The sequence below is a fragment of the Sinohyriopsis cumingii genome, chromosome 8, assembly GCF_028554795.1.
Source record: "Sinohyriopsis cumingii isolate HCF-2022 chromosome 8, ASM2855479v2, whole genome shotgun sequence".
NCBI lineage: Eukaryota > Metazoa > Mollusca > Bivalvia > Unionida > Unionidae > Sinohyriopsis > Sinohyriopsis cumingii.
Window position 1 is genome coordinate 109,297,975 of NC_142968.1, and position 21,618 is coordinate 109,319,592.

Sequence of the window (21,618 nt, forward strand, 5' to 3'; positions counted from 1 at the left end):
AATTTCGGCATTCGTGACTCCAGATGGACTTTACCAATATAAAGTAATGCCGTTTCGGATGAAACGGTCGCCAAGTACTTTTCAATGTCTCATGAATATGATTACCTCTGGTCTAGACAACTGTGATGCTTACATCGAAAATGTCATCATTACAACGACACTTGGAAAGAACATTTAGCAACAATTCGGAAATTCTTTGACAAACTCACAGATGCAAGTTTGACAATTAATTTATCCAAAAGTGAGTTCTGTCGTGCAGGTTTAACTTTGCTAGGACATATCGTGGGACATGGACAAGTTGAACCTATTGATGCTAAGGTCAAGGCTATCTCTGAATTCCTTGTACCTGTAAATAATAAGCAACTGAAATATCGGAAATTTTGTACCAATTTTTATATAATTGCTGAACCCCTGACAAGTTTATTGAGTGAGAAAAAAAGTTCCATTGCACCGAAAAAAGTCAGGAGGCTTTTTGCAAGTTAAAAGCCATACTTAAAAGCGCGCCCGTTATTACAGTTCTAAATTTCAACTAATCATTTAAACTGTCTGTTGATGCAAGTGATCTTGGGGTTGGAGCCGTTTTGATTCAAGACGACGAAAATGGTATTGCTCATCCAGTGTGCTATTTTTCTAAGAAATTAAATAAGCATCACAGAAATTATTCAACAATCGAGAAGGAATATTTTACTTTGATATTGGCATTACAACATTTTGAAGTTTACCTTAGTTCAACTCCTTCTTCGATTATTGTGTTTAGTGACCACAACCCCATTACTTTCATTGGCAAGATGAAAAATAAAATTCAAAGGCTACTAAGGTGGAATTTGTTGTTACAGAAATATTATATTGAGATCAGTCACATTTTTTAATTTCATTAAATGTTAATGTAATTTAATTTTGTTTACTAGTAATTTTATATTATCCAGAAAGTTCAGTTTGACCTGAATCTTTCCATAAATGCCAAATAATAGAAACACTGTTTGGATTATTTTTGGATTTGATTCTTAAAACGGTAAGTTCTTATTGTTTCATTTTTACATTGTTTTTTCCGGGGAAAAAAATTATTTGTTAAAGGTTTCAAAGGTTGTTGTTCTCACTCTTTCTTTTGTTACTGTTTATTAGAGCATAAACACGTGACATAAGAATAATTATTTATGTAGTTTGCTAGTTACTTACTACTCTGAAATTTTGATATAAAATGAGAATATAAAAAGTTCAAAGGAAACGACGTTTGCTTACTTTCTTTCAACAACTAATGCAGAACAATATTATATATATATATATATATATATATATATATATATATATATATATATATATATATATATAATTTAATTGTGTGTTTGTTAGGTGTGTTTTTTTTTTTTTTTTTTTTTAGTTCATTAATTGCGAATCTAATGTAACATTGTATGCTGGACTTCACTTTGTCCGAAATTGAGTTCATTTCTGCTTGACCTTATTGACTTTTATATATCATTTTACGTAAACAACTAATACATAGCTAAATTAATCTCTATATGAGCTTAATATGTTTATTTGGGTCAGGGTTTGGGTAATTTCCTAAGCGAATTCTACAGGTTATGGTTTTGATTTTTATAACATCAGGACCATTCTAGAAGGTTATTTTCCATTAGGTAATGTTTTGTTTAGAACGACCAAATTGTGACCGGATGTCAATTAGAGAACTATTTAATCTTGTTATTGTGTGGACTTTGTCATTCGTGCTTTAACAACTAGCACTTTCAAGTTGTATTATGTTGTGTCCAGATGGGATGAATTTTATTTTCTTCACATTATTGAATTCAAGTGATTATTGTCTCTGGAAATACAAAAGTGCTGTGATAAAGTTCTTTGACAAAGATATTCACTGTAATTTATACTGAATTCTAACCTGTGATTCAACAAAAGACTGTTGATACATCGACACTCTATAAGCTATAGCAGACAAATCATCGCCTTCAGGTTTGGATTTGTTCGGAACATGTACTGAGTTATATTCAGGACTTTAAATCACTAAGACATGTGTCTGTAATTCTTGGATTATTTTGGGATTTAATTCGCAGTACTGGAAGATCTTTTTTTATAGTTTTTACTTTGTATTCAAGGGAAATAAATTATTTGGTACATTTTACAAAGCTTGCTGTCTTTCATTCTTTTATGTTACTAATAAAGAAGAAATCACAGCGCAACAAAAGTTGCATGGCTAGCTTTTCTAATAGTAAACATGTGAGTATATCAAGACGGGTGGGAAATAGGCCATAAGTACCATTCAAACATTTAAATTTAGTTACAGTGCAAGTCATTCTTATGTTTGAATTAATACTATTATCAAAGGATTTGTCAATATATTTGTACATTCTCCTATGCTATTTTTAAGTGAACATTTAAAGGTGTTATTAGCGTATTTATAAAACGATACTTGATACCTTGTGGCTATGGAAGCAATACAGTTTTCATTTAAAATAAACGTCTGGAGTTGGTAAGATTAGCATCAAAAACTTAATACTGGAACATTTCGCCGGACACATGGTAAGGTGCAAAACCATTTTTACTGGATTAAATCCTTCTGAAAATATACCGTCGACTTATTACTCACGCATGAAATAGGTTATCTGTATTATTTGTGTATAAGGTCAACGACACACGCGCTATAGATATATCAATAAATTCAATATGTGTATCCATGCGATCTGTAAAATATATAGATTTGTGAAACAAATCCAGTTAACTTATAGCTGCCAGTATCATTGTGGACGCTGAAGCAATGATTCGTGAAGTCAATGATGACGTCATAGATGGGCAAGTCAATGAAAACATCTGACGGCTGAGTGCAAAATGAGATCAAAACAAACAAACAATTTTAAGAAAAGAAGATTCATTTAAGTCGAATATTCCCAGAAATGTCCGTGTTTGATCTTATTAAAAATTACCTGGACTTATGAGGGAGGGTTGTTAAAAAGTCATTGTATTCTAAAAACTGAAGTTGGAAAGATTAAGTATGAATGGATGAACAGATTGTAATCTTACGAGAGATATTATGTTACAATGACTTATTTGAGGATGGTTACACCTACACTCCTCTCCATCAAAGAGTGGTCCTCGATGAATATATGTTCTTCATACATATATCTTTATTTGACAATAATAATGATTACACTATTTGTAACAAATTATCTATCTATCTATCTATCTATCTATCTATCTATCTATCTATCTATCTATTTTGTATAGGTTTTAAAGGTGTTACCCATGAAATGCCCCAGTTACACTAATATTATTTGACACATAAAGACTACAGGTTTAGTACTGAACGTCGCTTTAAATGGCGGCAATTGCTATGGTTAGCCTGGTCACGTGTCTTTCCGTGCATCGAAGATACTGATTGTGCTGCATTTACCATATGCATCGTCGACTTTATATATAATTAATACAAATAATTTCAAATCCTGATATACGTTAAACTGCAATAATATTTGGAGTCAGTCTTACCCCTCATTAACATTCATTGTTTTCAATAGCCCAAAAATCACGACAGTGAAGAAAACTAATAATGCGTGTTGTTCCTAAAAAATTCATATTAAAAGCACACACATTAAAAAAAAAACAATGTAAAAGGAATAAAATTTTAATTATATCCGGATAAGAAACAAAATATAACAACATATGCATTTTGGAAGATTGTAAACATAGAAAGTTAACTGTAATGAGCGTCAGTAAATTAACAATTACATACACTAGAGACATTAGAAATATAGTGGGTGTGAAATAAAAATTCATATTTGGTAGGCAAGAAAAAGAATTCAAACATCTTGGGACTAAAGTTATGACAAATTTTTGAGACCCTCAGCCATGAAATTGTACGTAAAAGTTAAAACATATTTATGAATACATGAAGAAGACAGATATTGGGATCATAACTATATTTACGAAGCTGGACAAGAGTTGTCTTTGACCGACTTGATCATATTTGTCCAGGACTGTCTCATGCACCATCCGCAAGTTGGTTCCCTGACCGTTACCTTTTTGTAGTCAAATCTGAAGCTCGCGCAGTCAGCGTACTCGCGCTTATTGGACGAATTTATCTCTACGACCTTCGTGTCTCCGATGTGTACCCTGGCCGTGTTTGCATCAATCATGACGACAACGTAACGGCATTCGCCCTCGAAGCTGGATGAGTAGAAGCAGTCACCATTAATAATCTTCACTGTGCTACAGCCAGTAGTAGTTTCTGTCACTGAGCAGGTATCATTCACTACGACAAAGTAGAAATTAAAAATGATGAAAATACCTTCAAACGTTATTAGCATCTCCGTAGAATATCAGAGACCCTTCGGTAAATTCGTATAGTTTCATACGTTTCCAGCAATACCTTCGCAGATTCATCATATGTTGAATGTAAGCTTTCTTTGCAAGTGTTTATAATGATTATAATGTTTGTTAAAGACAGACATCTCAAAAGGGGATGAAATGCAGCCGTCATCTAGTGTGAGAAAACCAGCAAAGACAAAGGCATAAAAACAAGTTCCTTTCAAGGTCATATCCGTATGCAAACAAATTTAAACATTTTTTTTTAATTGATACTGTAGAAATTATTCTTACCTTTCGATGGTGGGAAATCTGAAATGAAACATATAAAATATGAATAATTATTTATTACAAGCATTCTATTTCTTATTTCTATAATTCCATTCTGCTTAAGAATTTAAGCAACATTGTACTTTGGAATGTTTGCAAATATAAAGTGTTATTCTTCCGATCATTTATTATTAAAATATATCAATTAATACGTGTCTCAGTTTGACATTTAAGCGTCTACCAGTGCGGTTTGATGTACGGAAAAATAAATGCTTTACCACACATATATTCTAAACAATTTGTTTTAAAAATGTATTCATAGATCCTGTTGGATTGTTTTCGGGGAAAATCTACAAAGAAGAGCAGTAAAACACATTTTAAAGATTTCTACGAATAATTACTCAAATATTTTGTTGCTATGCAATGCCTCTGCCACCCGCACCCTACATTATGAGTAATTGATGTTTTTGGTGTTTTACCGCAAAGAAAAGCAACACAATAAGGTCACTTAGTGCCGAGGCAATTTGAGTAAAGTGCTTTGCCCATGGACACACCACGATAGAAGACATAGGCTGGTCCGAAAGTACGATTCGAACCGTTTCGGTCATGAATCCGGCACGCTAGCAACTGAGCTACCGCGGCTCCCTTAATTTTTGTTTTATGATAATACAATGATATCTTTGATTCATAATGTCACTCATTATTAATCGTTATTATAATAACAAATTCATTGACACTGACACTCGTTTCTCGTTATATTTGTTTCACACCTTGTTCCAGCTCTAACGATATCAGTAATTAAACGATGTAACGACGTGATCTATTATATCTGTGGTGTTTTTGAACAAATTCATTAATCCACATTTACTTCTATATGTAATTTCTACCATAAGAACAAATATATCCGTGAAAATCCCGTTTCCTATACGATTTAAGAAATATCAATTAATTTTTAACAACACATTTATTTTGCGATTATTCATTAGGTATATCAGATATTTATGTTGTGAACGAATATTTCTGAAACAACTAAATGTTGTCGTTTCGCCGATATCAATTCTGTCCCCAGTGGTTTTATTTTATGACCTGTCACAGCAACTATATATATATATATATATATATATATATATATATATATATATATATATATATATATATATATATATATATATATATATATATATATATATATATATATATGTGGCTTCTTGTACTCGTGAATACTATCTTGCCACGAAACATATAATCATCTGAAACTTGTCTATAGTAACTTACTGCAGATTGGAATGTCACAGTACTCCCAATCGGTTTCCGGATCCTCCGTATAACACCATGGCTTTTTCTTCATTCCAGACGGATTGCGGCAGAAATTGTCTTCATAGCTGTAGCCCCTATTTAGTGAGTTCCATTTGCGACAAAGTCTCCCAGACTGCGAGACGAAGGCAGGTCCTTGATACTCCCTTCCAGCTGCATCGTGTTTGTAGCAACCTGATATATATATATATATATATATATATATGTATATATATATATATATATATATATATATATATATATATATATATATATATATATATATATATATATATATATATATATTGATTGATTGATCGATAGATAGATATATAGATGATAGGAAGGTATATATATATATATATATATATATATATATATATATATATATATATATATATATATATATACACACACACAGAGAGAGAGAAAGAGGTAGAGAGAGAGATAGGTAGGTAGGTAGGTAGATTGATTAAACGTGTTGTTAATATGGCTGATATTATACGCATAGAATATTGGATCTGAGTAAAAGTTTACGTGCGTAATTTTTTAATGTATTCTCAACCATTATTTTAGCTAAATACAGTCATTCCATAAAATAGTTCACTAGTGCATGCAACTATTTCGACCTCTACGAAATCATCAGGGAAGGAAAAAGAAAACAAGATCACTATTTCATCATGCTTAATTTTCTATTGTAAGAGAATTAGCTTCACCTGAATGTTAGATGTATGTATCATTTCGGTACCCGTTACAGATATTGCTATTTGTATGACATTTTTAGCATTGATTACAGTTTATAAAGAGGCAACCATTCCTTCAAAGATTATAATTATTCCATGTCAAAAGATGCAAAATTATATGGCTTTATCCAATGACATGCAAATGTAATGTTATCCAGTGACATGCACATAAGTTGGCTTCATGGGTTTAACGCCATCATTCAGACGGCCAGTATTTTTGATGGAGGAAGAACACGGAAAACACAGAGAAGATCCATTGATCTACGGGAAGCTACTGACAAACTTTCGAATATACCCATGTTTGCCAAGCAAGAGACTCGAACCCACGTGGACAGAGATGAAATATTTGTGATGGGTAAAGTCTAACGCCTTATAACACTAGACAGCACGGGACCCTACACATGTATGTGACAATGCAAATTTTTCCAATGACATGAATATAGCAATGTAATTTTGTTCTCAATGACATGAATATGACAATATAATTTTTTCCCCATGACATGAATATGACAATGTATCTTTTTCCAATGACATCAATATGACAATATAATTTTTTTCCAATGACGTGAATATGGCAATGTAATTTTTCCAACAATATGAATATGACAATGTAACTTTTTTTCCAATGACATGAATATGACAATCTAATTTTTTCCATTGACATGAATATGACAGTGTAATTATTCCAATGACATGAATATGACAATGTTATTTTTCTAATGACAAGAATATGACAATGTAATATTTTCCATTGACATGATTATGACAATGTAAGTTTTTCCAATGATGTGCATATTGTAATTTTTTTCTTCTATGATATGCATATGACAATGACAATGTATTGTTTTAATTGACATGAATATGACAATGTATTTTCTTTCCATTGACATGATTATGACAATGTAATTTTTTCCAATGACATGCATATTGTAATTTATTTGTACCAATGATGTGCATATGACAATATTCACAAATGCTACAGAATAACAATCTTTCATTCAAACAGAACGGTAATTAGGCACATCCGGGAACCCTAATGTCTAAAATAAATCTGTCCACTTGAAGTCAGCGAGTTCAATATCAACCAACTGTGCAAAGTACCTTTGTTTGTAATATATAGCTCAAACATAAAACATTAAATAATGTAAAGCTAGTATTGGAATCATGTATTGCAATATGTTGTATTGAAAATAGTGAATTTTAAGCATGTTCTTTTGACAAGCAATTTTTCTTACTATTTTTAAGTTCCAGAATATCGCTGTTGTCTTTATAGTTATAGCTAAATGTGAAGCCCGTTGTTTATAACATCTGTGATGATCTGCCAGCAGATTTGTACAAATGAAATGTACTGTATTTAACTTAAATTATTTCGTTCGTGAGGCAATTCAATTAATACATACCCACATCTTTAGGGGGTCTTGGCTTCGGTTTATCCTCCTCTGTTAGAATAAAGACGGTACAAATTGTCGATCGTAAATAAAATTAATATGCCTCCGTCACTTGTCAGGAACAATAAATATGGTACAAATTGTTGAATATAAATAAAATTAACATTCCTTAATCACTTATCAGATACAATAAATATGGCACAAAAACGGTTGAAAATAAATTAAATTAACATGCCTTAATCACTTTCTAGGGGCAATAAACATATAAATAAAATTAACATGCCTAGATCACTTCTCAGAGACAATAAACAGTGTACAAATTGTTGAATATAAATGAAATTAATGTGCCTTTAATCACTTGTTCAGGACAATAAAAATGGTACAAATTGTTGAATACAAATGAAATTAATATGCCTTTAATCACTTGTCCGGGACAACAAAAATGGTACAAATTGTTGAATATAAATGAAATTAATAGGCCTTCAATCACTTGTCCGGGACAATAAAAATGGTACTAATTGTTGAATATAAATGAAATCATTATGCCTTTAATCGCTTATCATGGATAATAAACATGATACAAATTGTTGAATATAAATGAAATTAATATGCCTTTAATCATTTGTCCGGGATAATAAAAATGGTACTAATTGTTGAATATAAATGAAATTAATATGCCTTTAATCACTTGTCCAGGACAATAAACATGAAACAAATTGTTGAACATAAATGAAATTAATATGCCTTTAATCACTTGTCCGGTGCAAGAAGTAAGACAGATTAATAACCATTCTAATTTTCACTGAATGGACACATTCTGCTAGAATCCAGTCTGCGTCCGGTAAGGGTGTTAACTGCGTATATAATTGGTTCGATTCTGTTAAACTCACAATTAGTAAAGAATATCATTTTTATAGCATATTATCAAATGTTCTAGGGATATATATATATATATATATATATAGAGAGAGAGAGAGAGAGAGCTTGAGAGAGAGAGAGAGAGAGAGAGAGAGAGAGAGAGAGAGAGCTTGTTTTTCTTGCATTTTGTGTTAAAGATCTTCATTTTATATGTTAAATCGTAATGCTCACAAAAAAGAATGTAAAACGTAATTCAGAACTAATATGGTGAACATGGTGCAGCAAACAACATGCACATATACGTCTAAAGGCGATGAAAGTAGTCATTGTCATAAAAAAGACAGGTTTCTTTAATCACCCGTTGAGGAGGTGGTACTGCTTTAATTTGTTTATGTTTCCAACAACTCGTTCTGTCTCATTATTTTTCAATCCTCTTTTACCATCGATTTCATGTTACTTTCTTAGCGGAACTTTTATATCTTTGCTACAATTGCACAATATGGCCCTAGTAAGTAAGTCAGTTCATGTGAAGTCAGAAATTTCAACGAGAACAATAAAAATGATGTCATTACCTACACATGCTGGAATGTCGCAAAATTCCTTCAGCGTGTAAGGGTCGTTAACATAGCACCAGGGCTTGTAGGAGGGATTGTGGTACAGCAATGGAACGTTCCTGCAGAAGTTTTCGTCCCCTTCCAGGATTTTTCTGTACGGGTGAGGGTGAGGGGTCATCGAATACCATGGTTGGCATGGCTTCCCTGATGCGGTGTAGTTTCGTGTACCCCAGTAATTTATACCGGCTGGATCTCGTAGGCACTCTGAAATGAAAAAACGTCATGTGGTTAGTTTTGTTAATAACTATTTGATTACACGTACAGTTGAACAGTCAACATTACTGCTTAAATGAAGACTAATCAAATAGCTAACAACGCGCTGATTATAGCAGTATTACCTCTAAACAAATTTATCCGACCGGTTATGATAATTCCCATTACCTCTGTGCTGATTATTTGTCAGACTGGTGATGATAATTCCCATTACCTCTGTGCTGATTGTTTGTCAGACTGGTTATGATAATTCCCATTACCTCTGTGCTGATTATTTGTCAGACTGGTGATGATAATTCCCATTACCTCTGTGCTGATTGTTTGTCAGACTGGTTATGATAATTCCCATTACCTCTGTGCTGATTGTTTGTCAGACTGGTGATGATAATTCCCATTACCTCTGTGCTGATTGTTTGTCAGACTGGTGATGATAATTTCCATCACCACTGTACAAATAATTTGTCCGACTGTGGTGATAATTCCAATTACCTCTTTGCTGATTATTTTTCCCACTCGGGGTGACAATTCCCATTATCTCTGTACAAATTATTTGCTCTTCTGGTGGTGATAATTCCCATTACCTCTGTGCTGATTATTTTCATACTGCTGGTGATAATTACAATTCCCTCTGTACAGATTATTTGTTCGAATTCCAAACAACTATGTAGTTTTCTCAGTATCGCATACATACATGTATAAGATGTCAAAAGGTATTAATTTTGCCCTTTCTGATTTTTAGTGAATACTTCAATCGTTTCAAGTATGTGCCTACTTACGTATTTATTCATCCTCACCCCCTATCCTTTAATACAATTATTTTACGATGAAATCTTCTACTCCAATGAAATGGAGAATCGTGATAAAATTAATTACCTAGTTACCAATAGAATTTCAACAAAAATGAGAAATTAATAGCTGTCTTCCAGCGCGATGGGCGTTACTAGCGTAAGCCATATTTTAAATCCTATTATTAGGGTAAGTTCTCTAACCTAGAACATAGTTATCTAGTTATTTTGCGTTTGAACTCACAGTATGCTTTGAACATTGACAATTGACCAGATGTGTCTCCCTAAATAAATATACTAGCAAAACCAAACCGTTTTTGTAAAGCACTCATTGAACAAGTGGGGATAATACAGGAATTTTAGCGGGCAATTTAAGCCGTCACTATATGTATTAATTACTTTCAAATAGTATTCATGTCTCTTATACTAAACATAACACACACACACACACACACACACACATATGTGTGTGTGTGTGTGTGAGAGAGAGAGAGAGAGAGAGACACACATAGGTAGAGATAGAGAGCGTCTTACCGAATATTAAATCTATACCTAATATGACCGTTATTGTCAATAGGGATAACGCATTACATTACGAGACCAGTTTTAAAATAAAACGGAGTAAAATGTAGGACCAAGACATTGTCGACGCCGATTTTTAAAGAAGTTAACACCATAAACCTAAATCAGCTCTACTGATTAAGAGACAATCATGAAATTGAATTTAAAGAATAAAAAACGCTTACCGTCAACGGGACCAGGTGGCTTCTGTGGTCTTACTGGCAACTGCTCAGGTGGTGGTGGTGGTCTTACTGGCATTGCAGTTGGTGGTGGCGGTGGTGGTCGTACAGGCATCTGTTGCGGTGGTGTTAGAGACATTGGTTTCTGTAATGGTTTTTCAGTCGTCATTGGTGGTGGGGGTGCTTTTTTTAATTGAAGAAATGATAGGTGAGACTTTCAGTCATTTTAATTTAAACGTATCCAAAAACCTATTAATTATCTTTGCAAGATGAAGGATATTCACGTTTATTTAGTTCCTCAATACGAAACAAAGTTAACAAGGAAATTACAAACTTAATAAAGAATTGATAAGTTTAATATTTATTGCAATCAAAGCATATTTTACCATTTAGGAATGGTTTAGATGTTACAGTCTCTTATTATGGCTTTCTAGCGAGTTCTTTACGTGGGCATCTTTGAAGTTATAGCTGTCCGTATGACCTTTCATTATCGTTTATTGTAGGACATTGTCGATTGGGGGAAAAGATTGTGTAGCATGCATGCATATTTTAGGTTGGATGCGCACGATATATAATCCTACGCTGGTTTGATGCACTCACGCAATGCCCATTATGCGAGCGGACTATGCCCACATTACTTTTCCAATGCAAGCTAAAAGAACATGATGGCCGCACCCGCACTTGTCTATTTGTTTAGGAAATCCAGAAATATTGAACAATGTAGTCATTGTGCATGAAGAGGACTAATGTGCGGTAAAACACAGTGTCTACGAACACGAATGCAAAGCAGTTTATCATATGACTATGCCAATTCGTACAAGACATGAACAGCAATGTAATCAACATGATACGAATACAACGAAAAACGAATTAATAATACAACAAAGTAGTTCTAGGGTCTCAATAGATTCGCAATTAACATGCTTTACGATATATATACATTTTCAAAGCCAGTGCTTCCTTGATGCATCTTTTGGCTATCAAGGTTAAATTCAATTTCAGTACTTAAGATAATCGCAGATTTTTAAAGATTTATTTTCACAATTTTTCATTGAATTTAAAAAAAAATAATATAATCATAAAATCTTTTTTATCGTGGTATTTTACTATGTTTCACATCTTTATTCACATGACGTTTGTTCAGATCTCTTTCTTGCTCGAATACTAAATCTACTTTTCGGTTGTTTTAGTGACAAAACGGCATATACTGCAAACTCAATATCAATTTGTCTTACCAATGACTACTTTCTCGGGTGATAACTGCTTTTCTTTATCGCCTTTTGATTTGTCGCGAGGGGGTTGTCCACCAGAGGATTTTTGTTTTTCTAACTTTTCGCCATTTGCTAATACCCCAGGTGGATTTTCACTGGCGGATTTTTCTTCAGGAAGATTTCCGTCCACTGTTTTTCCACTGGATGGTTTTCCGCCAGACGGCTCTTTTTCGGTCTTACCAACGTTTGGTTTCCCACCTGGTGCATTTCCATCGGAAGATTTCTCTTCGCCAGATTTTCCGCTCTTTGGTTTTCCTCCATCTGATTGTTCTCCTGGGGATTTCTCTTTCCCAGATGGCTCTTTTCCGGTCTTACCAACGTCTGGTTTCCCACCTGGTGCATTTCCATTGGAAGATTTCTCTTCGCCAGATTTTCCGTCCTTTGGATTTCCTCCAGCTGATTGTCCTCCTAGAGATTTCTCTTGCCCAGATGGCTTTTTTCCGGCCTTAAAAACGTCTGGTTTCCCACCTGGTGTGTTTGCATCGGAAGATTTCTCTTCCCCAGATTTTCCGCCTTTTGGTTTTCCTCCAACTGACTGTCCACCCGAGGATTTCTCTTCGCCAGACTGTCCTCCTTCTGATATCCCGCCAGATGACTTTCCACCGGAGGAATTCTCTTCTCCAGACATTCCCCCAGCTGACATACTACCGGAAGACTTCTGTTCCCCAGATTTTCCGCCTTTTGCTTTTCCTTCAACTGATTGTCCTCCTGAGGATTTCTCTTCGCCAGACTCTCCCCCTTCTGATATCCCGCCAGATGACTTTCCACCGGAGGAATTATCTTCTCCAGACATTCCCCCAGCTGACATACTACCGGAAGACTTCTCTTCCCCAGATTTTCCGCCCTTTTGTTTTCCTCCAACTGATTGTCCTCCTGAGGAGTTCTCTTCCCCAGACTTTCCACCTTCTGATATCCCTCCAGATGACTTTTCACCGGATGCATTCTCCTCTCCTGACTTTCTCCCATCTGAAATGGTACCCAATGGCTTCTGTTCCCCAGATTTTCCGCCCTTTTGTTTTCCTCCAACTGATTGTCCTCCTGAGGATTTCTCTTCGCCAGACTTTCCACCTTCTGATATCCCTCCAGATGACGTCCCACCGGATGAATTCTCCTCTCCTGACTTTCCCCCATCTGAGATTGTACCCAATGACTTCTGTTCCCCAGATTTTCCGCCCTTTTGTTTTCCTCCAACTGATTGTCCTCCTGAGGATTTCTCTTCGCCAGACTTTCCACCTTCTGATATCCCGCCAGATGACGTCCCACCGGATGAATTCTCCTCTCCTGACTTTGCTCCATCTGAGATTGTACCCAATGACTTCTGTTCCCCAGATTTTCCGCCCTTTTCGTTTCCTCCAACTGATTGTCCTCCTGAGGATTTCTTTTCCCCAGGCTTTCCACCTTCTGATATCCCGCCAGATGACTTTCCATCGGATGAATTCTCCTCTCGTGGCTTTGTTGCATCTGAGATTGTACCCAATGACTTCTGATCCGCAGATTTTCCGCTCTTTTCTTTTCCTACAACTGATTGTCCTTCTGAGGATTTCTTTTCCCCAGGCTTTCCACCTTCTGATATCCCGCCAGATGACTTTCCATCGGATGAATTCTCCTCTCGTGGCTTTGTTGCATCTGAGAATGTACCCAGTGACTTCTGATTCGCAGATTTTGCGCCCTTTTCTTTTCCTTCAACTGATTGTCCTTCTGAGGATTTCTCTTCCCCAGGCTTTCCACCTTCTGATATCCCGCCAGATGACTTTCCATCGGATGAAGTCTGCTCTCGTGGCTTTGCTCCATCTGAGATTGTACCCAGTGACTTCTGTTCCGCAGATTTTCCGCTCTTTTCTTTTCCTCCAACTGATTGACCTCCTGAGGATTTCTCTTTCCCTGACTTTCCGTCTTCTGATATATATAAAGAGATTCTGATCACCAGTTGTTTACCGAATTCATTATTTTTCTACCTAAACTATAAATTATGCAAATCTGATAATGGAGTCCAAAAAGCATTGATGTGGAATAATTCGACCACAAATTATGACTGAATGGGCGTTACTGTTATATTAAATCACACTAGAAATGGAAACGAACACCCACCCACCCACTCCCCCACACACGTTTACAAAGCACCCACATATAAATATACATTCGGTGTTGAATATATTACAATTTCTCCATCTGTAATATTTAACATACTGACCTATCTGTCCAAGCAGATATAATTTCCTGAATAAGGATTTCATTTTTTGAATTGTGAATGTTTTCTTAGCTTTCATGCATGCTAATATCAGTAAATTACACCTTCATATGTATCTACATATCTATCTATCTATCTATCTATCTATCTATCTATCTATCTATCTATCTATCTAGATGTACAAATATATAAATACATACAGACATGCAAAGATGCATTCATACATATAGGTAGAGAGACGGACAAAACGTTTAGGCATCTATACATATATACAGACAGCAAAGAACATATCAACTTAAAAATATATAAAATATCAAAGTTATTCTTTGCTATGTATAATACTAATTTGTACTATAATTGAACCAAATGTATCAGTCAAACTTTGTGATGAAACACAGTGGTGTTGGCATCTTGTATGCAAATATTTTGGTCCTAGTTTTCCTACCTTGGCTGATGAGACTAGCACCTGTAATTAGACAGAAAACATTATTAAATGCTTGATGTTTGCAGAGACGTGCACATGATATAAAGATTTAAAATATGCCAACCTTGTAATGAAAGGGAGAAAACATAAATATAATACCTTGTGGTAGAAATTGAATGCATTCATGAATGTGTCAGATGACTCAGATGACGTTACGTTATTGAAGATATATATATATATATATATATATATATATATATATATATATATATATATATATATATATATATATATATATATATATAATATTGAAAATCCGGGTAGTAAAAAAATAATAGTCTGTCATAAGTACAGTAGTGTAAACCCCGCAAACTACGTTGTAGTAATCAAATTTATGTTAATGACACTGATTATGAATTCTTTGAATATATTGATTAAACCAATATAATACACACTTATGATATAAGCATGAAAGATGAATTTAATGAAGAAAATAGAGCACTATAAACACATAGTTATCTACGCCCTTAACACGAACGTTCAGCCATTCACGTTCCGTCGCAATTTAATGTGGAAAAGAAACTAAGCGAAATGACGAACAAACAAGAGGTAATTAAAATATTGTAATATATTTACAGTTGATCTAAGTCATTATTCTGCTTTGATAACAGTACCACCGTCCATAAACTCTCTCTCTCTCTCTCTCTCTCTCTCTCTCTCTCTCTCTCTCTCATCCTTTCAGTTCGACTTAATTTTTACTATCCTTAATATGTCCAGAGACATTGTGGGATGACACAAGCGAAAGTCCTCTCGTTTTTTTTTTTTTTTTTTTTTTTTATAGACTTCAGCCCGTATCTTGCTAGGAGGGTCCTGAGAGAGAGAGAGAGAGAGAGAGAGAGAGAGGCGTTTGGACATTTTCATATTTAATTATTAACGTTTTAAAACATTATAATAGGTTTAAGAAACATTAACAACAACAAAACATTAAAAATACATCACATTATGTGTAACATGTAACGCATAAATGTATCGTATACTGTCGGCAAGGTTTGCAACTTTGTATCATTGGTTATATAAACACTGTAGATAAATCCCAAGGACGGTGCATACATAACATTACGACGAACCATATTCTTGTAGGTTACTTGGTGTAAGTTCAATTTCAAGGTTTTCATCCAACCCAATGTTTTTTCTCACTCCAGATTTCTGCGTAGTTTTTATCCGTTATGCATAAGAGTGGAGGGTGGGGAGGCAGATAGCATAAATAATTGCGATGAAATTGTGCGCTATATTAAATTCATTTAGAAAACGGTGATTATTAACACTTTTTATCGTTATTTTCATACGTCACTAATGATTAATGTGTGGCAATTCATCATTGATCTAGAATCAAAATAGCACACTTTTGCGAGAATGTTTATATATGCGTATTATTGCGCAATGGGCGGATCACAATTTGATATACCAAGTAGTATTGGTATATCAATTTGCTTCATACCAACACGTTAAATGCCATGTTATATTTTATTGTATGTGGTATATATATAATACAGTACACTTTGACTTCAAGCAATGAGAATATTTCATTCCATAACATTCATACCCTTATCATTATGCATAAGAATATTAATTTGGAAAAACAAGGAAAATATTGATATCGCAAAAATATAGATTGGTGTATATGTCATACATCACAACGCGATTCTGGGTGGGTCTAATTCTGTTTTACAAGCACACACACATGCCACACTTATGTTTAATTTAAAGAAAAAATGGAATGTATTGCCGAATAAGAACATATATACAGTCTCCTAATACTATCATAAACTAACATTTTAAACATTGCTATTTGTATCGATTCATTTTTAATTTTTTTGCGTTTAAGTTCATTTCGTTATTTCTTAATATATTTGGTATTGATGGATGTGAAATCATTGTACATATGCAATATTGTCATGATATAGCCTATAATCCGACAAGGTATCCTTTAATTGTCGTTGTCCTTCAAGAGAAATCTGCATTTTCAATTGCCACGTTGTATCTCTGACAATACCTCGCATGTGGAAGTACCAACAAAGATCATCGAATTTGAAAAGATAAATCGACAGTTTCACACGTTCATATCCGATAAATATGTTAAACTGACTTGTTCAATAAAATATATCATATGCAACCATTCTTCTTATTTGTAGTTTGACGCAAGCCTTAATCAAAATACTTGTTTAAATTCTTACTGACACAAATGCGGGAAAGGGCAACTTCAAGCTGTTGCAACTGATATTTTGATGATCGTGGTCTTTTATTTGTTTAATTACAGCTGCCGACTGCGGTGAATAACCGCCAGATATACGTGCATAATTAAAATACAGTAACACAATTGAATCCATTTGTATACGTTTGCTCAAGATTTATTTGCGTACGTTAACTGGGGCATCAGAAAAATTAAAAGAGAACCTGTGGTCTATTCGCGTTAATAGTTGCCTGTAGTGTTGCTGGTTTTGAGAGAAAGACAGAGAAAGATAGAGAGAGAGCGAGAGAGAAAATTGATTACGCTGGTTTTGAGAGAACGATAGAGAGAGAGAGAGAGAGAGAGAGAGAGAGAGAGAGGGTGAGAGAAAGAATTGATCACAAGTATCTCATAAAGGATATTTTCACAACATGCATTTAAAACAAAATTTGTAAAAGTTGTTCCTCACAAGATTTTCATCACGTATAAACTTCATGGGAAAATGCGTTTGATTTAATCAGTTGTTTGTTTTTTTTTTTTTGTTTTTTTTTGTTAATAAAATTTCTTTGAAGACCCATATTTTAACTTTGGATAGGCATCGATGATATCTAATTACTAAATCAGCCTAATTAGGCAACCATGGAAGCATTATTCTGCCATTTTCAGACAGGATATGATTGTTATGAAACGCTAACATAACGAGTTACCGATTTTGAATGTGACAACACAGCTATGCAGATATGACCTGATATTTTCATGCTTAGGATGTTATATTTGGATTAAATGTCATACGACAAATGAAATGGATAAATGTTTCATCATGTCGGCATAACCGTGTTAAAATATAACAAACAGTAACTCGTTGTATTACTTTATATGACGTCGTCTTCCTCACTTCTGGTCGTATGTAACAAATAATGTCAACATGTTTTAAAATAGGTCATCACTACTGACATTTTGTTTTATTTTCTCTTTCTCGATTACATAATATGATGTACATGTGACATTGAAAATATCTGCGACTTCAAGCCATTTCCACGATTCATTTAACATTACCTTATACAGTTTAAAGGAAATGGAAGTCAAGTTTCTATCTAGTTAGTTATACACAGCACACGGTTGAACAATTTTACTGTCAAATATAGATCCTAGTATAATTTAATTCGAAAATATTTTGTATCTTCGACGTCTTGATATGAAGACTAATTTTAGAATGCCTCATGGTCAGAGTTTCCTTTCCCTTTCTCACTCTTTGTTAAATATCTGTACACTTATGTTCAGTAACCACCTTAGCAAACGATAAGGGGCCCGATTTGGATGATTTTGACGAGGCCCACTGGATTTACGCTCGTTGCCCCCTGTTAGCGCGGTATTTGGAAATAAACCTTTAACAAGTTTTATATGATATTGAACTTAAAATGTTCGTTCACCGCTTTAAAATTTTAGGACTGTATTGGCAGACAATTAGGGAACTAGTTTTCACTGTTCCTTGTCAGTTTATTGCATTTATCTTTATCAATCCCTGACAAACATGATCCCTTGCTGGATCCAGTGCAATTGAAAGGACTGTTATTCGCCATATGATTTGTATTCTATGAATATATATATATATATATATATATATATATATATATATATATATATATATATATATATATATATATATATATATATATATATATATATATATATATATATATATCATATCCAGCATTTATTAACGTATTCTTCCTGCGTTGCTGCGTTTATTAGTCATATGATCGTTGACCTTAATGTGACAAAGAAAATAAACACACAACGCCATCTCTTCATAAAAAAATCAGGCTTTTGAACAGTGAACATTATTAATCATACATTATATTTGAACATTATGAAATATCATTTATACCTCTAACTGATTTATGGTAATGCTATAAAACTATTTCATTCCTTGTATGTTTCTTGAGACTATGACTAAATTTCTAAGCGGAAATATTGTACACAGTTTTGTGAGAGGACTGGAATTTTCAGGAAAGAACATAGGTTGCTCAGTCATTATTTCAATAAAGGACACAAACACACGCGCGCGCGCGTTCTTTCATTACTGTGTTCTTTTTTATGCTGAAATGGGCGTTGTTCCTTTTTAAAAAGACACGCTTTTTTTCTGTCTCCAAAAGCAGGGCTGTTATCGATGATGATGTGCTTGAAGTTTACTACTAGTAGAAACCCATAATGTGAAACCCTCACAACTTACCCAATCTGCTGGTTCTCATATTATCACAAACGAGTGAAAATACGAATCTAATGTTTTTTCAAGGTTAATCTCTCTCTCTCTCTGTACTTATTTTTTTTTCCATATTTATTGTACTAGATAAACTATATGTTACTTTATCATCTCTTTATACTCTTTAGACTTAGTACTATGGTTTTGTAAAGTCTTATTGTACTGCAAGATGGTATTAAATCGTGCGCAAGAAAATCTAAACTTCAAGATCCTAATTTAAAATTTTCTCGTATATTGTGGTCGAATAAAAAGTCGATGCTTGTGTTGACTCGAAATGATTGACGTTATTATGACTTGCAGTATGTGCTTGATAGAAAATTGAATCAAATTATCAGAGGCATCCCAATATTACCTGACGGGCCTAATGTTGGCACTCATTGAAAGTAATTTGCAAACCAGACATGAAATCAAACGCTGTGTAGAACTGGACATTTGTTTTGTCACCAGGTATATGCTCATATATTCATCACAGTAAAAGAAAACACGCGTAAGGCTCCGTTAAATATGACTTGAAAATCAGACTTGTGATAAATTATACTTTGTCCTGTACCTGATTTTTTGTTTTTGTTTTTTCTTTCTTTTGTTTCTTTTTTTCTGAACTTTCTGGGGATAACCCTCATATTTCCTAAATAGATAAACTGAATTTACCGGATCCCCTCCATTATAAACTGTCCAATAGCGTGTACTGTATCTTTCTATTGTTTTGCATTTCCGTGTTATTGATGTCTATACATAATTATTGCGTCTGTTATTGGCCTGAGGAAAATGATTTTTGTTTTACTGTTTCGTCTCCAAATATCCACGAACTTTATTAATGAAACACTGTTTAGAAACCAATCTAAAAGAGCTGAATAATTTGCATTTTGATCTTCCTAGCACCGTACCGTAAATTATATGATTTCCTTGTGATTTGTTAGGTCAGTGACATACATTTATTGCAAACAGTGTGTCCCCATGTGACGCAGCCAAAATTGCTAAAGAGAACTTGTTTTCTTAAACATTTTATGAAATAATCAACTTTGCCTACTGTTCCTTTCGTATCTGTCCATTATTACGCTGTGAGTTCTGGCAAAATGACGATTATAGATGTTTGCTTGGCCACCATTGTATGTTTTTAGAGGGACGTATCAAAACGATTATAATTTTAAATGAATCTCTGAGTTATCGTATTCTCAAGGATATCTGTAAAACTCTATACAGCACATTCCAAGTTGTATTTGCACTGTATATTTTTAAACAATGCAAAGTTATTTATAGTTATTTAGTTAGTTACTACTATTGTATACTTATATTTTATATCTACAGAAATATTCCATCTCCAAACTTTCGCACTAGATGTGAACAAGGGTGTTCTAAACATAAACATTTTCCGATTAAAATTTTCACCGCGCTTACAAGTCCCTGAGAATAGTGATGTCACACATCATAAATATTTGGAACCATTCCTTTTACATGTCATTACTTGAGAACAGGAATTATATCAACGAAAAAGACTCGTTGATTTGATTGGCAATTTGCTTCATACCTATCGAAAGATGGACCAACCTTGTGGATGATTAATTATAGCCGTTACTTATTCTATAGTTTCCATTACAAATGCATAACAATATATATATATATATATATATATATATATATATATATATATATATATATATATATATATATATATTGGTAGGATTGAGTAAAAACTCACTTGAGCAGATTTTCTAGAAAAAGTACGGTAAGCGATGACATCTACAGACGTTATGACGTCGAAGAAAAAGAAGAAGAAGAAGAAGAAGAAGAAGAAGATGATGATGATGATGATGATGATGATCTTACTTTCAGTGCTTGCGCTCATCGCTAGGAGACAAAGCAGCAGGGAAGCGGCTACAAACTGGAGAGACCTCATCTTCCCTGAGTGTTCTGCTCTGTCGAGGCCCTTGCAAAATTTATACAAGGCCGGTTATGGGAACATTTAAATATGAATGCCAAAAAAAAAAATAATTCAATAATGAAGAAAAAGGTGGGCGGCATATGACATATGTGGCAAA

General features: G+C 34.0%; 2 protein-coding genes across 2 annotated transcripts; both read right to left on the minus strand.

Moving 5' to 3' along the window:
- Positions 1-3,609: 3,609 nt before the first annotated feature.
- LOC149794360 (uncharacterized) lies at positions 3,610-6,058 on the minus strand. Its single transcript, XM_089966563.1, has 3 exons — positions 5,851-6,058; positions 4,600-4,617; positions 3,610-4,252 (listed from the first exon to the last, which is right to left on the minus strand). Exons 1-3 carry the CDS (start codon positions 5,921-5,923, stop codon positions 3,924-3,926), a joined length of 420 nt encoding a protein of 139 aa, XP_089822689.1. The 5' UTR covers positions 5,924-6,058; the 3' UTR covers positions 3,610-3,923.
- A 1,942-nt stretch (positions 6,059-8,000) lies between these two features.
- LOC149794361 (putative apolipoprotein(a)-like protein 2) lies at positions 8,001-11,378 on the minus strand. Its single transcript, XM_089969105.1, has 3 exons — positions 11,216-11,378; positions 9,430-9,675; positions 8,001-8,050 (listed from the first exon to the last, which is right to left on the minus strand). The coding sequence occupies exons 1-3, from the start codon at positions 11,376-11,378 to the stop codon at positions 8,001-8,003; spliced, it is 459 nt and encodes a 152-aa protein (XP_089825231.1).
- Between the last annotated feature and the right edge of the window lie 10,240 nt (positions 11,379-21,618).